This window comes from Aspergillus tubingensis (assembly GCF_013340325.1).
Source record: "Aspergillus tubingensis WU-2223L DNA, scaffold_9, whole genome shotgun sequence".
In the NCBI taxonomy this organism is placed as follows: Eukaryota; Fungi; Ascomycota; class Eurotiomycetes; order Eurotiales; family Aspergillaceae; genus Aspergillus; species Aspergillus tubingensis.
In genome coordinates this window covers 2,089,257-2,107,447 of record NW_023336283.1, presented here as the reverse complement: position 1 = coordinate 2,107,447, position 18,191 = coordinate 2,089,257, and the positions used below count along the sequence as shown (strand labels likewise).

The window sequence follows — 18,191 nt, the reverse complement described above, 5'->3', positions numbered from 1 at the left end:
TCACCGCTCAATTTGTCCGTAGAAATTTATATACACGGAAGCGGTGAAAGCAAGTCACCATTAAAATCAACAATCTACTAGATGTCTACTACTGAGCAAAGGTATGTGTTGTGTAAGTTTTATATATTGAATATATTGAGCAGGCTTAGCCCGTTAGATCGATCTGCGATCGATCTGTAATGCAATGCAAGTAGACGTCAGTGTTAACGTACAGATACCACGCCATACCCATGCTTCGATAAATCAATCAGAATCCCTCCCATGGCCAAGTATGCAAACATATCCTTCCCAGTACAAAGGCCATCTATAAATGCCAACGCCGTCATAATGCTAGGTCATAACACAGAGTGAAGAAAGTTTTGTACAGTATACACAAGGGGGCAAACATGAACGACAAGTGTGCGAGACAAGCAAATGAGAGAAAAGAATGCGAGCTTCTTCTCGTAAATCGTCGTAAAATCTAGTCGTAAAAAGTGTCTTTCGATAACGGCAAGCCATCTAATAGTTTGGGGTGGTGTGGAAGATCGGTTGCGGGAAGTGTCCATGCGGCCAAGCCTCAGGGTGCGAATATGGCAGCAAGCCCGTCTTCCGCTCAGACTTGCCAAGCGGCTGGTAGTGCATGTGCTCAAACGGGATGCGCTGCTGCTGCATAGACGTCGACGGAGGTGGGATCAACAACGTATTGACACTGCGAACCGGTCGGTAAGGCGAGTTTCGGTTTGCCAGGAAGAAGGTAGGAGAGAGGTGGTTTTGAGGAGTGTGAACGGAGTATGCAGAAACTGCGGGCGAGATTGTGCCCGATGTCATTGCAAACGGGCTGTTGTGGTGTCTGCTGGGGTCGGGCAGTGAGATGGATGTGTTGTACATTCCGTTGGCCACAGGTCCAACGGCAGTAGTAGGAACCGACGTCGCAGGTGGCATCTGCGGAACCCAGTTCGCAGAAGGGTTGTAAACCGGGGGCATGACTCGACCGGAGGGGTTAAGTTGAGACAACGCCGGCATGGTAGGGGGAAGGGTGTGTGATGGGAAGTTGGGACGGGGGAGTCGCGAGACCGGTTCGGACATAGCCGGAAGGTGAGGGGGAACACCGGAGGACGCCAAAACCGGAGGCAAGGCCGGGATGCTTGTGAGAGCTGATGATGGGGGAAGTGACGGCATTGAGGTGAGCATGTTGTTTGGCATGGCTGTTCTCTTCGCTGGTGGCTCCTCCAGTGGCTCCTCACGGGACCGCTTCCGAGAGCTGGTGGCCGGTGGCAAGTCGCTCGGGAGCTGAGGTGCGCCAGTGTATGGCACGGCATTCATAGGCATAGCCCAAGGCTGCGAACGGAGAGGATCGGATGCGGGAGGCGATGGCAACTTTGTCGAGGGTGACGGCAACTGTGCCCGAGGAGATGGCCCCAAAGTGGGCGACACATTGAGGACTGGTGGAGTAGGGTGTTTCTCGTTCTTTTCGGAGGCTCGAGGTGCCTTGTTGAAGTAGTCCGTGAAAAGCCCGAGTTTGACGTGCCACTCATTCCATTCCTCTTTGGACACGAACAGGTTATAGCGAATGTTGCTGAGGAACTCCACCTCCATGATGTGGATCTCTTGGACTGTGATTCCGGAGACCTCTGCCCATGTCTTGTTGGTGTATGTGTTATCGTCGAGGACTAGACTCTGTCAGTTCTCTGTCCATAACCATTTCACGAGGGAGTGACATACATTTGTTGCCCAGCATGAGGGCAATGGTCATCAGCCGATACTCACTGCCTTTCTTTCCCCGCACACCCGGGTTGAACTTCTTCAACCGGTAGACGAAGAGCAGTGCCAATAAGATGACATTCTGGCTGACCTGCGTAGTTGACAAGATGTTTGTCACCCACTTTTGGAACGCAACAGCGGGAACTGCTTCTGGTGCAAGCGATGTGGTCGGGCTGAGGCGGTCCTCCACGGCCTTCAGTTTCGCGGTACTTTCGAACCAGAAAAGGCACGTCATCTACTGCCCAGTCAGCATCTTAGATCCAGGATGGATAGAAGAACCCAGCTTACCTGTGCTGCAAATTCAGCCAGGCTGCCTTTGCTATTGCTGATAGACGAAGGAATCTGGAGATACGACGCAACACCATTGGAGCTGGTTTTCTTCTGAGACTCTCGTTCGGAGGTCATGGTATCCTTGACCGGCGCTTGGTATTTCGGCTGGGACGAAGAGACCGCCCCGTTCGATACATCAGAAGACATGCGCGTATAATCAGACACCTTGGAATAGGGTGGAAGCTGATATCCATCGAGCTTGCCGCCATAGGAAGACGCCGGCAGAGCGCTGCAAGCGGTGACGCTATTCATATCGTTCGGAGGGGTAGGTAGACCGTCCCTGAAGGGAGCAGTCCAGGTGTAATCGGGAACTTCTGAGATAGCCTCAAGAGGTCGTTTCCTTGCGCTGAGCGAGCCTTCAGTCCGCGAAGAAGGAGCTATAGTAGGAGTGATCGGGTGGAGGGCGGGGAGATACGGCTTCGTTGAGAGGATCGGGAGAGACATATGGGTGGTATTTAAGGATGGCGTCAGGATTGAAGCAGTTGGATCGAGGATGGAGATGTAAAGGTAACACCCTTGTCAGAGAGCTCGCATTGGACTAGCTCTTGACCAAGTTGGTGTTATTCTTGAGTCGGGTGTTATTAAACACCGGGAACTTCCCAGATCTTCAATTTTCGGGCGTGGTATGCGGCGGTTTGTTGCGACAAGTCGAGACGATGGAAGCAACACACACGAGGTCAAACGAGGAAATCGCCGACAAAAGAATTGGGGTTCCAAGGGAATATCAGCCTGGCTGCGGGGGAGGAGTTGGTAGGATAGCAACAGCAGCGGATCCGGTGAATGCTGCTTTCCCAGATGGAATGAAGGCACTTAAGGGGGTGGGAATAATGGAAGCAGGGACCAAGAAAATAGGATAAAAAAGGATTATCACATAGTAAGTATATTAAAGGTCAACGAAGTGTAGGAAGGGTCGTAGTAGTTATAGAAAGTAAGTAGTAGTGACAGAAGAATGGAAGATGAGGTTCTGGGTATAGATTGCAATAATTTAGGTTGCAAGTACAACCAGTTATAAAAAGGTATTATATCTCAGGTAATTCAAAGGGCAATTGAGACGATCATAAAGGAAAGTCAAGAGAGTTAATTTAGAACCAAAAAGGAAATCAAAAAAGAAAAAAAATTGAAGATGGAAATGAAATAAATAAAAAAGACCTTAGATGGATAGAGAGGCCATAGAGGAGACGGAATCAATTGAATAAGGCCGAATAATGAAAATAAAAATAAAAATCAGGAAATTAATAAAAAATAAAATAAAATAAAAAAGTAAAAGAAAGGTACTAATAATGAAGGATGAAGTCAAGACATCATCCTCCATCCAGCAAATGGCTAATCATCTTCAGAGCAACTCCGCTAGAGGAGCCAGGGTAGGCTAGTTCTCGTCCGGAGAAAGTGCTGTGCCCATACAGGATAGACAGAGTTTGACCCGGACGCAGGTCCAGAGGGTTGATCCTCCTTTCTGGCCTCGTTTGGGTCGGTTCCGGTTTGGCTGCCCGGGTTTGATTGTCTCTGCTTTGTCTTGAAGAGAATGAAATACCGGTTGATGTCAGAGCCACGGGGAGGGGGGGGGGAACAAAGTGGATGCATGCTACGGAGTAGTGGAAGGGTAACAAGGTCAGCAGCCCTAGTCCAGATCCAGCGTTAGGTTCTAGTGTCTATAGGTCATTTTACTGGTCCAGGGAGGGAGAGAGGGGGGGCTTTTTTTTTTCGCCTTTGGGAGAGTAAGTACTAGAGAGAGTACTAAGAGAGGGGGGAGCAAAAAGGAAGAGGGGTGGAAGTTCGGACAGCACCTCGCGCGGTCTTGGAATAATACGTGCCTGCTAACTCCGTAAGACCCATATCAGATCCAATAATAAGTCGGGTTTAGCGTCGCATTGCAACCGTCGTGGTGTGCCGCCCAGATTGGTCTTGCTTTTGGTTTATTTTCTTTTTTTTTTCCCTTTCCTTTTCCTATTTTTGCTTTTTATTTCCACTTTCCTCACCCTGATTAGCTACTCACACCTGAGCATACTTAGTGTTTACTTATGCGTCTCCCGTTGCAGTTGGTCTTTTCTATTCTAACTAAAACGGATCAAGATGCAGTAATCATCCTGAAAGCCACAAGAAGAGGTCCTTACAACTACTACTATTACTATAGCAAAAAGCACCGACCGTAAAAGAAATAAAATAAATAAATAGGCAGAAGTGAAAATGTATTATCTCATGGAAAATCAAATAAACCAAACACAAAATAAGAAACCCACCCCCGAAGAAAAAAAAAATAATAATAATGAAGATGATGATGAAATGAAATAGGAAGGAAGAATTAGGAAACGGAAAAAGGTAAAGATATCTTACACCAAGGGAGAAGGGGTGGGCATTGCTCAGCAGCCCCCGGGAGGCACGGGAGAGAGAGAGTGGACGAAGGGAGGTTTGTGCACTCTGAATGTGGTTGATCGCCAGTTCTAGTTCAACCAGGCGGAAGGCAAAGGAATGGAAAACTTTCGGTACGGAATCGAACACTGCCTTCTGGTTGCTGCGTAATAATCAAACAATTCATACGGCATCCTTCCCGAAAAGCGTTAGCGTGCCCCCTTCACCTCATTAAAGTGCGCAGCAACTTGAGCTGGGGACAGGCAGGAAAAGGGAGGGGAGGGCAGAGCAAAGAGGAGAGAGGGCAGGCGGGGAGCATGGAATTATGGATCGCTGCGTACGGCAGCCGTAAGAGGGTCACGGTGGCTAAAACAGTTCTAGTTAGTCCGTGGTTGGTACTGGAGGTTGGTGGTCACTACGGCGAGGCTTGCTTAGATTGGAGACTGGAGCATCCGCGAGGTGGTCAGTCACTTACTTAGTAAGGCGCCAGGCAAAACGCAGAAAAAGTCAAACGTTCAGTTGCCGGCAAGGCGGTGCTTACCTAGTGAGGTAGTGATGGCAAGGATAGTTACTCTGCAAAGTAAGTCTGGTACCGGGTTCAGCTGTGGGTGGCTCGGGTTGTCATGGGCGAAATGAAGTAAGTTATGTGCCAGACGTACGTAGTACGTACTTCCTTACAAAACAACACTCGCACCAGTCTCACTCACTCACTTTACTTACCTCGCCCGTGTCAAGTATGGAACGGGTCCGAATAGATTGGGAGGTATGAGAACAGACTGAGTGGTTGGGCAGTCTGGTTGCAACTAAACTCGAAGTGGATTAACCCCTCCGACCCAGACAGGTAAGAGTTGCTCCGACGTATCGGTATTACCGATATAGTGTTTCTCTGTCGTGGGCACACACACACACACGCATCACACACGCCCGTCATCACCACTAACTACCCGGTCCATTTTGGACAATTTTGGGAAAAACTTTAGTATAGAACGATATGTTAGTCTGGCCGTTTATCCACTCGCTGTGTAATGAGGGGGCCAAGGCAAAATGTTGCGTATCCATCATGTAGGCATGTAAGGCATGTGTGAGTACGAGAATTGGATGGATAAGCTGCACACAACGATCCAGAGAGGCGTAATGAACTGAGAGACCAATCATCGGAGGAGAAGCAAATGGCCGGGCTCCATCGATCTGTAAACACACAGCCAATCGCTGTGGGCCTGAGCCTTTTCCACTCTGAATGGTTTGGGCCTGGAGAACTGGAGAACAAGGTGCTCAAGAAGCCACCCACCCACACACACACCCCCGTACCTTAGGCAGAGAGCCGGAGGGCAGCTGAGACTGAGAAGGGAGCCACTCGCTAGGTACCACTAAGTTGGGCTCGGCACCACCAGAAGCAAGACGACGCGCCCCCCTTGTGACTTGACTTGTTGACTGCCGGGCCTGTTCTCTTTTCCCAAAGATCCTTCCAGTTAGTACTAGCGGGCATATGCGATAGTTGTAATGGAATAATGAATAGGTAATGGTGGATGACCGCGGGGCCAACCCGAAGTCTCCTGCGACTCACTTGCTGCGGACAGTGCCACATAGTAACATACCATACCTTATCCACCGGCCCCCCGGGCGATGGATGAGGTGAGTAGTCCGTCGTCGTAGTGGTGGTGGTAGTATTCTAGTGAGAGTCATGACCACTCTTACCAGAAGGTTGTAGTAAATATCCACATGCAGACACCACCCGTCCAATCCGCGAGAGGGCACCACCAACTCTCGCCTGCGCCTTTTCCAGGTTCCTCTACCCCCTTCTCTGCCGTCATACTCCGCCCGGCCGTAATGTTCCGTGTATGGACCGAACCATGAAATTGGGCGCACCGTTTCTGTGTCCTTCTACGAGCCCAGAAAAGTACTCCCTTTTACCGTAGTAACTTAGTCTCCAGCAATGAAATCCGATCTGGCCCATTCGTTGTTTCCGCCACCGGTTTGCAGCCACTGCGATGACTCGGTTTCGAGATGATAGGGCGCCGCTTGCTGGTCATTCCCGGCAGGCCAAAAAATAAAATAAAATAAAATAAAACCAAAATACAAAAGTGTAAAAAAAAAGGAGAACCCACCCACTTGGCCAAGGACCCATGCAGGCGCAGGCGGCTGTTGATTTGGCTTTCTTTTCTTTTCTGTACATCCTGTCAGCTGCTCGTGTACGTCCTTTATTATTGTCATTGACTTTTGCCGAAAGGAGGAACCCTATCATCCATGGTTTGATATCACCCACATTTGCGCAGATATCCGCGGCAGTAGTCCTGAAACTAACAATGGAGGGGGGTGCGTCGCTTGATCCAAGACAACATTCACACCATCCATCTTACCACTCCAGGGTCCCCTAGCATTGGTGAAGGACGCTAAGTCCCTCCTTTGGTGGTCTCCAGGCCAGGAGAGCAGAATGAAGTAATGAAATAAATTACACTACCACTGCCGAGTAGTGCCAAACTACTACTTACTATTACTCACTGATGAAGAATTGCCATACCATGGCTCGATGCAAACAAGAGGAAGAATGAAAAGGAGAAAAGTCCCTTGTAACACCGGCCGGTCGCACTTCCGATCACACTCTTTAGTGTATTATTCTTGCAAGTTGCGTCAATCAATATTATGTTCCGCAAATGGTACGAAGTATGCAGAGACCAGAGTGGGATGGTCGGGGCGAAGACAGGATGGAGTCCGACATTGGAGAAGTGCTGTATTATGGTTGGGACCATCATGGGGTGATTATGGAACTACTAGTGGCGACCAGGACAAGAGCCCTCTCTTCCTTCGTCCGACTTGTTGGCTGGCCATGGGTCGCGGAAACGCGCCATTGCTTCGAATCATTCCTGCCCGGCACGCGCTTCGAGTATAATTAGTAGTATTATTGACATTGATTATGATTTCATATACCTCGTACCGCCCGATGATCAGTAATAGTTGGCGGCTGAGTATTAATCTGTGTCTCATCTTGGGCCACTTCCGGACGCGTCTCGTTTCTGCGTTCGGGGCGGCGAGCTGACTTCGGGGTCTGATTGTCGACCGATGGCCCTCGAACTTTAGCTAGCTAGTAGCCTTGTGCGCGACGATTATCAAAGAGTCAAATCACGGAGGCTTTCCTATTCTTTACCTCGAACCCGAACAGGTTGGGGAATGACCATCCATATCGTTTGTCGCTAGCGTAACGATCGTTTCCTCTCCCTGTGTGAAGTAAGTGACTCTAGTTAGTTCCTTAGCAGGTGCTGCACCGTCGGAGGACTTCCCTCCCTGTCCCTAGACTGCCGTAGTAGTGTCCTTTTTTTCTTTTCTTTTACCCTTTCTCCATATCCACACACCCCATGCACGTACTACTAAAGTTCAGGGGAGGGGGGAAGAGTAATCCAAATCCAAATCTGATAGTTCAAGCATGGCGTTGAGAGAGTGCAAGGCCACAGGAGCAGATCAACTGAGTTGATTGATGGGGATGCGCATCCAGTCCAGCAGGCTCCAAAGGCCTCTCTCATTCGCTCGGTCATCCAAGTGCGGCTAATGATCAACCCCCGCCGCCCCTTGGAAAGACTGGGACTGGAAAGGAAACGAGCAGAAACCAGGCCTCTCCAATCTCCATCCGCCGAGATTCAGAGGGAAAAGAACCGAACGTGTCCCGAGTTGTGTGACAATCTCATCCTAGGAAAGGTGACAAAAAAGGGAAATGGCAACAGGCGCATTTCCTTTTTGTTGGAATAAATGGGACGTGAATCCCTGTCTAGATTGGAGAAGCACTATGGTTGGTTGGTGGTGTCTTGGACGGACTTTGATCTGATCATCAGTCCCAGAGTACTACTGTGTACCAGACTTACTCAACAATACGGTGGCCATCGGTTACTATCCATAGGTACCCTGCAGATGGGCTTGATATATGCCTTGCAAAGGAAGGATTCGTGCGTAATTAATGTTTGGCACCACAATATGCTCAAAAGGCCCGGGCAATGATAGTGCTTCGTCGGGCGAAATCCGCCTGGGATTATGGATTGATTGGCATTGTTGCGGAGCTCGTCCATACTTGTTGCTATAATTTTACCGAATCATATCGACTGCGTTCCATACTTCAATAATATAATGATGAGCGAAACTTTTGACAGCGCTCCATCTGCTACCGATCGGGAGCTGATGAATAGTTTGGTTGATTCGTATTTCCCATTGATACCTGCAAGCAGAGCGGTTAGTTGTCCCCAGTCACATCATTTCACCATCATCTCTAAAACCACCACGACAATGCCAACTGGGGATCGACCGCAGATGAATTTGTGGGCGGAATCAGGTGATGCTCCATAGGTTGGATGGAATCTTGATGACGACTCGAACCAACGCAGGTGAAAATTGGCGAAGATTTGGAAAGAAAGGGAAAAAGCAACTGGAAACTGCACGCCACTCAATGCCGATAATGAAAAAGTGAAAGACTGATAACGTCTGGTCGCGGTGTATGTGGAGTAGTATCTACAATAGGGTGCTGTTTGGGTTTCGTATGGAGATTCGGAATAATCCCAAATAGTAAGTAGTCACTTTAGTAGTAGCATATTGTGTAGAACCCCTGATCTTTTTCCCTTTGGCGCTTCTTGCACTTTTCCTGCCTTTTCGGGGTGGGTTTTCTAGGTTCCTTCTTCAACCTTCTTTTCCGAAAATAGTCGGTCAAGTCCGCGTCGCCATAAGAAAGCACCGTAGGTAGTGATAGCTCCATAGGAAACCTCAACAATTGCATGGACGCCTCTCTGCACTTGCATATGAAAGTATGCCGCTCTGCATTCCAATTGGTATCACAGCCACTAGTTAGAAGTCTGGATAATCGCGGGCTATTCATTTGAGATGGGGGGAAGAAGGGGGGGAAAGATGGGTGAACCATCGAATCAGAGCGCCCGAGTGTACATGCTCTTGGTCTGTGTTCCTTTATTTTTGCAGCCTGGCTTTCTGGGTCATCACGACTCAAGCGCGATACGGTGTAACAAATAAACAGAGTGGGTTTGTGGTGTTCCAGAACTTCCGGCAGAAAAAGGTGATGATGGGCTGGATGACGGTGTTGGAATTGGTCGTGGCTATTTCTGAGCTGGGAAATAAGTGGCACGCACGCTCCACTTGGATTGATCAGTGCAAAAAAAAAGAGTAACTAGACTACTTTTGTACGAAGATACTGACTGTCTCTCCTCTCTCTCTCCATCCCATACTCGATTAGTCCACCAACCCCGACCTTAACTTACTCACTAATGAAGATGACTCCGGCCCCCTTCGCTTTTTCATTCTCAAACCTTCAAGGTCCATCCGGCATCCAGAATCCAGATGCGAAAACTGGGGCTGGTGGGAATCCTTGGGTCGTTTTGTCACCCGAGCACTCGGGCGCAGCGACGGGCACAGGCAACTAATTGTGCTAAACGAACAAACGGGGGTAGTTGACGCGGCGATCGAAACTTGAGAGTGAGGCCATACTGGGTAAAAGAAAAGTCTCCAGCCTTCAACGAAGCCCCATAGTTAGTTATACGCTGCTCTTGGAGGATCTGACATAACTCGGGTAAACTGGTGGACTTGGACTTCCAGACTACCGTGTTCAGTGTTCACAGTATCCACTGAACTTCTTGGTCATTGCTCGGAAATAGTCGATGACTATGGAGCTGCTGCTCAAGTATAGTCCCTTCGTAAGCCAAACAGTAATATGCCAGAGTTAGGAAGTCGTTGAGTCTTCCGAACAACACTCCAGACACCGACCACCACCACCAGCTTAAGCTTTTTTCCTTTTCGGAACACTAATTCTTTTACATTCATATTTATTTTTCTTTTATTATTTACTTTTTCGTTATGTTCTTTTTTCCTGCTGATTGTCCTTGCCTTGGCGCCCTGTCGAATCTTGCCTCGAACAAATTCATCTCCCTGACTGGCCATTTTGGGTTCAATGGATCTCCTGCCTCTTCTTGCAACTAATCGTGTCATTAGGCCGAACATTCATCTCAACCAGATATCTGGACCAATGATATCCAGTTTTACAGGTGCTGTCATCTGCCGACTCCTCCCTCCATGGTGGTCCTTGAGACGCGAGAAGAGCGCAGAAAATGAAAAAAAGGAAGCTCTCAGGCCTATGGTCATTAGTGCTACGTATTAGCCATAACGCATCGTATAGTCGCAAGTCAAAGTGCCTTGATGATGAGCCAACGAATAAAGGCTCACTTGCCATGGCACATGTCCACCCACTTATACTACTACTACCTTGCTATATTCGAGTGTACATCCAATGTCCGGTTGCGGTAGAGAAATCGAGATGGTCACCGCCAGAATTAATCATCACAACACCAGAGTAGATAACTAACTAGTTGCTACGGATGTCGCTTCTGCAATCCGAACAGCACTAAAGCAGCAGAAGCAGCTACTGCTGCTGGTATTCACTAAGTGCCAAGGAACCTTCCTGGTCGCCTGTTGCCAGCAAGTACTTACTACTTTTACCCGGCGCTCTAGACGATGTGACTTTGTCACTACCTAACCAGGGTGTCTCAGCATCATCCAGTTCGAATGTGGAACTAACCGCTTCCACCTCTTCCGCTGATCTAGATCATCCCTATTAATCACATTATCATTATTCAATATGATGATTGAAGTAATCCTCCTTTTTTTTTTCTCTCCCCTCTCTCTCCCTCTTGAACTATTCTGGTCATTCCTGTGGTACCCTGGACGGTGGTTCCGTTTCCCGACAGACTATGCACGTTCATTCGTGCAGAGGCCGCAACCAAATTCCTTCGATCCTGAACCGCCTTGGAAACCCATCGGCCTTCCTGATCGAGAAGGTATCTGGTCATCAATGACGAGGATGATGACGGCTCCAAGTGGTCATACTTAAATTACACAGAGTGCAGCCTAGTACAACACCAGCAAAAATGCATCCGATGCACATTTACCCTGTTCATCCGAGGTTCATTGTTCGTGATCCTCATTAACCCACCGGTGGTGAGTCTTCGTTATGGGGGGGTCTCTTAACTTTCCGGGATCCCCTCCTCTGCCACACAATCATTGGGCGAGATGGGCCTTGATTAGCATCTCGCGGTGTGTTGTCGGAAAGGTCGAAAGATAGTACTAGGATGCCTACGAAAGAAACAGATCGACACTGTCGAACATTACTAATGGGGTCGACAGTAATACTAATGGTTACTCGTCCTTGTACCGCGCGGCCCCGACTTGCAAATTGATTGCAGGAAACATCCGGATTACCCAGCATCCATTAATAAGGATGGTTAGATAACTAACTATGGATGAGTCCCGACCACAGTCGCGGCAGTCTTCCTTCATACTCGAATCGACCTAGTATATTGCATGAACCGGCCTGGCCTATCACTAGGTGGACTGGTCGGATAACGAAACTCCTCGGAGATTTTCTTATCACGCAAGTTGCCTGGATGGTGCCGCTCTAGCCCGTGGGTTGTCATTCCCATCCCCAGTTTTCATCACCTTGCACCTTCAATGTGTCCACGAGTGATCGCATCACCGGACTGTGTCAGGATAAAAGGGCGTACGCAAGGACAAGTCCATAATTCGGAGATTTGCTCGATGCTGAAGATGAGCATTTTTCGGGCCCGTCCCTTCCCACCTTGCTGCCCTTCCAGGCTCCTTGCATCTACTCATCCTTGCGGCTCGATACTTTCTAAACAGCTAACATTGTGGAGGGTAAACAAACAATCCTCATGGGGAGGATAAGCATGATACATCGCAACCACCGTGCGAGCTGATACTGCAGCTTAAGCTTTCATCTAAGCCAGGCATGTGTGCAAGCTTACTGCTGGCGACCGACAGGCATGACTGCTACGTGCTCTTCAAAACCAAGGACCTCGTCGTAGTCGAGACTCGATATCCCTTCGTTCTCCCTTGAAGGCGCCGTTGGACAGGCAGCGGTTGCTCCGGTTCAGTATGAGACGAGACCAACAATCCTTGCTCATGTTGAGCCACCATCGACCACGGCCCAAAGTCAACATGAAGGTTCGAATGCCGCCATCGCCAGTCTGACTTTCGATGCGAGGCATAGACTATATCGTAGATTGCAACTTTTGAGGAACCAGGGGAACGCATCCGGTGGTCTGATTTACAAGCCGCCTGCAAAACAACCTCTTATTCCTTCAGAATCCCGGATTTCGTAATCGTGATGGAAGGTGACGCTGATGATGAGCATACTACCAAGTAGAGCTCCTGGAAGATCAGGGAGGCGGCATACTGGATTGGTCAAGCCGAGGCTGCTCAGGAAGCACGCGGCTTATCGTATGCTGGTCGACTTGCCGCTACGCGACCGTAGTTGATGATTAGCAATAAGCTCAGCGATGACCATTCGACAGATGGCTAGCTCAGCAGAACTTGATATCACCGTTTGCCTCTCGCGGTGGAGGCAGTCTTTTTTTTGAGATCCATCACGATCACGAAGTCAACGTTATTTACGGAGGCTTTGGCGGCATGTGCACCAGATGCATCCGTCGTAGCCACTGGAGCCTGAATTCAGCTAGGGTTCATCGCCCCGTCAAGGTTCCTCATTCGGGTTTTGTTCGCACTCTTGCCTCGCTCCTATGCTCGCTGAAGATTGTCTGGATCGGATACCATTATGGGGAAGTATCGGAAGTTGGGGACTACGTATGTATGGCCTGAAACCTTCCCCGCCGGACTAAATCGAGGTCGTAGAATTTTGTTCACCAATGACCGTGCTACTTCAAGTGGCAAGCCTCGTTTCTGTCGGGTCTTACTTTACGGCCTTGCCTTGGGAGGAGTATCTATACCGTATGCTACAGTACCACCTGAGAAACCCTTCATGGGGACACACACACACACACACACGCCCTTCTTTCCCCCCAACTTAAACTACGCCAGCTGAACGAACATCTCCAAAAATTAAGGAAATGATGTATCGATCTCTTCTGTTGGAGTCAGTCCTCCCTTACGAAACTCGTCTCACCATCAGACCTTCATCCACCCTAGAACCACACATCCCTAGCACGGCATACCGTTCACCAACATCCGTCCTTCGTTACTTCTGTCTAGGTAGAGTTACTTCTGCGAAATCATCCACTTTTTTTACTCTCCGTGGCAGCATTCTCCGCTCCACGCAAGAAGAAGAAAACAAGCCGGGAGGGACACCGAGCCACCGACAACTCTTTCACCAACCCCGTTGGTAGCGTAGTAAAAGTACCAAAATCTCTTGCCCCTGGTTCATGGAACAGGATGGTTAGATAGTACGTATTCCGATCTCTCACCCCTGCCACTAACAGAAGGACTATATACCGGTCTCAGTATGATCTGGATTCTTCCCCCTCCCCTCCTCTACCCACACTCGATGTCAATGCCACCGCGACTGCTGCGGCTGCTCTACATACTCGAGGGAGGGGTGTGTTCTTAACCCAACCCGGAAATACCCATCGCATCCATCCATGACCCCCATGCGAACGTTTATCATCAGGAAAACATTAATTAATTAGTTACCAACCACCATCCATCCATCAAGTAAATGACCTAAACTGATCACACCTTTCGCTGGTGCATTAGATGCTGCGATCGTCGTCGCTTTCTGAGATGCTGACCGCGTCTGTGGTGGGCACCTTTTCCCATTCCTGCTCAGATAAATTGACTCAGTCGATGTGTTATCAGCTGGCTTGGAGTCAAAAAGTAGTTAGTCCTGGACACGTTGGCTGTTGAACGTTTACCAGTCAGTGCCTTGGTCTCTTACTTTCCACGCTTGTTCAATTCTAGACCATGTGCTCGGAGTACTTATGCGTATTGTTTACTTGTTTTGCTTTGCTTTGCTTTTGTTGCTCCTTCGTATGTATTATCATCAGTAGACCTAGTTATAGTCAGTTAGTTCAAGCTTGTAGAACAGGGCAAGGCAGAGAGTTAGTTGACTTATTCCTCGGCTAACTTGGTCTCGATAATGATATCGATGGGTGTTAATTTACCCTAAACTTTGGAAGTCTGGACTACTATACACACTCACTCACTTTCAGATTCGCATATACTTACTCCACAGGTCTGTGAGACCTCACGGCCCTCTTAGTCTTAGCCAAGTTCAACACGGCAGAATTTCCATACTAACATATGTACATAGGTACATGAACTTTCTCAGCTAAGAGCCACCTCGAGAGATGAGTACCTCGTGATAGAAAAGTATCAGAAAGCAGAAAAAGCAAACAACCAAGGACGAAAAGCAAAGCCAGAACTTGAAGAAACGGCTGCCTGACAGACAGCCTCGCAGAATCAACAGTAGACCACTGCACCCATGATAAGAGTAACATACATGTGCTTACTCGTTACCTCACTTCTCCTTGTGGGTGGGTATGTTGATGTCTGTCTTGAGTAGGTAGGGATAATTTATGTCCAACCCTTCATTAAGTCCACCTTAGACGGGGCGGCATTATCGATCATGATTACTTCTTTAGTTTCATTGCCTACTGCTCATTCTCGTCTCATGATATTTGAATAGGTTGAGCGGTGATGCCTGAGTTACATATAACTATTGATTGATGGATATGATTCGATGGCAGTGTCAGCCGGTAATACTGTATACTAAGTAAGGCTATGTATGGATGCCAGGTAGCTGGCTGGCTAGCTATTTAGCTAAGGTATGTAGCTTTGACTAGCTTTCCGTAGGGCATATATTCTTTATTCGTTGTCGATGGATGATGATTATTTGCGTCTGGTTATGGGCTGTAGCATACCATGTAGTGAATGGATGGATGGGCAGTAAGTAGGTGTCTACTTATAAACTTGTTGTCTTATCATATCAATACTGCTGGATTTACTTTGATCATGACAGTTTGTGTTATTGGTGGTTGATGCGTAGCTTACTTGGCTTGTGCTGAGCTGGGCTGGGTTGGGCAGCTCTAAGGTCATGACTGCTTGTGGTATGCCTTGCTGTGAACACCGCGGACATGAAATTGTATAGTCTGTTTTGGTCTAATTTGCTATAGGGGAAGGAGTATTAGGTGAAGGTCGGAATTAGTATGCTGCGAGTTAGTTACTAGTATATATTCTATTTGTTATACAAGTGTGTATCCTCCACTTTATATATTCATCTAATAGCATCACATTGCAACAGCAGCGGAATAATAACTACTAGTAGCACTTGAGAGTAATTAGTCTCAGCTACCAGTTACAAGTGAATCACTGATGTGTCTATCTATACTATTTACTCACATCTAATCACACTGATGTACTAGTGGGCCGATATTTCTTAGATGGTATCCATTGTGCTCCTGTACACGAGCGGTAGATAGTTATTTACAAGTACTATATAACAGTCATAGTTTATGTACTTACTAGGTTGATATGACTTCAGTGCTTATGTATATATCGATGATGTATATACTATCGAGTCAAAGAGCCCACTTGTAAACCTCTCCCTAGATGAATTCCATACTAACAGGATCGTCGTCCCTTCAATAACTTACTAGTGCTATCACCAGTTTCCAGGACTCTGTGGAAATCCTAATCTTATATGATACAAGAGCACCGGGGTATCTTAGGAGAAAAAACAGTCCTATTCATTTCAAATTAGCTACTCTCCTGAGATAAGTATAAAAACAATAGCAGTGCTATATATACTAGCATCATGATATCACTATATATAAACAAATACTACCTTGATAGTACTACATATTATGAGAAAGTAGTACAATTCATGACTATTCAATATTATCAACCATCATGCTTGAAGTTCAGATACACCGAGCCCAACTGCTACAATATATTAATACACTATCCAAGTTTCTATAACTTTTTATTCAAACCGTGAGACTTCATCAGGGTGGTATCCTGTCCTAGCAAATCAACGTATGTATTCATAATATACACGTTATCTGTGTCGAAAGGTCGGCTGGTATGATTATGAATGATACGTAGAAGAATGTACTATATATGTATATGATAGTAAAGTATACAGCGTAACTTCGCCTTCGTAGGTAGGCCGTGTCTTCTTCAATGCCGCGTCCAATATATATAACTATATATTCCAGTAGTCCCTGATATGAATGAACTCAACTGGAGATGCTAGATGCCTACCTCGAAGGAGCTACATTTTAGTTTCTCTTGCTGTCTGATTATATAAAGAGGCAATTGCTTAGCCATGATGGCGAAGATAGCTTAACATATATATTACAACCTCCATGGTGGAGGATAGAAGCCTCAAAGCCTCAGATGATAAAGAGACAGAGGTCTTATTTGATGTAGCGTGCGCATAGAGAAATTGATTGATACCTTGAGAACCTGAAATGGTACTAGGTAGAATCGCGTTAACACATTCATATCTATTACAGTAATACATCGACAACTTCTATCTCTCTTCTTATTAACTATCTTAAACGAAGTCCATCAATATATAAAGGACTGTAAAGAAGATGATCATGGAAGTAATTCTCTTGTATTTTACTATATATAAAGTAGTGAGAACAAACCTAGTCGCTATTGAGCTAGAAAATGGGCCATCAGAACGAAGTGATTCTCAATAACGGCGTATCATGGTATGGAAGGGTTGCTGTTGGTCACTCAGTGCATCACAGGATTCAAGGAGATTTCTATATATGCGTTCCACATATACCTCTGCAATATAATGTGAGTAACGACTATACAGGTCGCTATTATAACTGGTATGCAGGTTAGTTGCTGCTGGAAGGTACTAGACCGGACCAAAGTTTCCACGAAAGTCGAACCATATACGCAAATATACAGTCTGCATAGCGCTTCATGGTTGCTCCTTGCATTATACAACTTTTCGCATCAGCTCAGCTCTATGACCTACCAACATATGCATGTAAGCCACTGGAATCGGACAAACAGCAGGGATAGGGTTCGGCATTGTGTCCGGACAAGACCTAAAGATGGGTACCCAATAACCGCCGAGGTGGCTTGTGGTTGTACAGATACAACTGCACATGCTCCTAGTTGGATCGCCGACTGACAAGTCAGATATGTTGTACGTGAGACAATTGTACTACATGCTCGGAGTTGCGGTATGGAGTGCCGAACATCAAGCACACCAGAGCAATTTTGAGGATAGTATGCCCGGGTATATGTTGTGTGCGATGACCAGTCGCCATGAATACGTTTGTGCTTGACCATACAATACCGTGCCTTGTTTATGCGTTCTTTGTATGCAGACCAGGGCTGTGAGAGTCGTCGCCACTGGACGATCGTTGGTGTTACATTGCATTGAGGTAGTCGTTACTTCGAAGATCGCCAAGGGACTGGTCGCTTCTTCCATTGGTGTGCCCCTTACTGAGCGGGAATACTTTATCTGTTTACCAAACTGTTAGCTAGACTGGGCCAGTCTTGAACTGCAAATCGAACAGCAGCCGATGGTTCAAATGAAAGCACCTCAGAGCGAGTGTTTCTGGCAAACAAGCCTTGGGGTAGACTGTATTGTAGGCGAAGTTTCCAGAGGACATAATGATCCGTCTGCCTTATGATCGAGGTGATAATCATCCTATAGCCGTACACTCTTGACTCGTGTTGGTACCAGTTATCTCCTGCTAGCTGGGCCTGATTTCAACGCGGATTCCAGGAACCCACATAAGTCCTTATTGGTCGGTTCGAATATCGTGCAAGCGGCTGATGGGAGCATGAGATAGAAGCCGCGACGTTCGATACTGCACGCAAAGTTGAGAAGATGAGCAGTATTGACTTGGGAGGGCAGGCGATTGCAAATTCCGGCAACGAGAATCGACTTAATCGAGGCAACCGCTCTTGTGGGTATGTGGGTCAAAAACAGCACAACGAGGCCATAGCAATCT

General features: G+C 47.4%; 1 protein-coding gene across 1 annotated transcript; it reads right to left on the bottom strand.

The window, feature by feature from the left end:
- Positions 1–498: 498 nt before the first annotated feature.
- Positions 499–2,514, bottom strand: AtWU_08766 (putative mucin; the record flags this gene model as incomplete). Its single annotated transcript, XM_035503874.1, has 3 exons — positions 499–1,649; positions 1,702–1,975; positions 2,029–2,514. 3 exons carry the CDS (start codon positions 2,512–2,514, stop codon positions 499–501), a joined length of 1,911 nt encoding a protein of 636 aa, XP_035359767.1.
- Between the last annotated feature and the right edge of the window lie 15,677 nt (positions 2,515–18,191).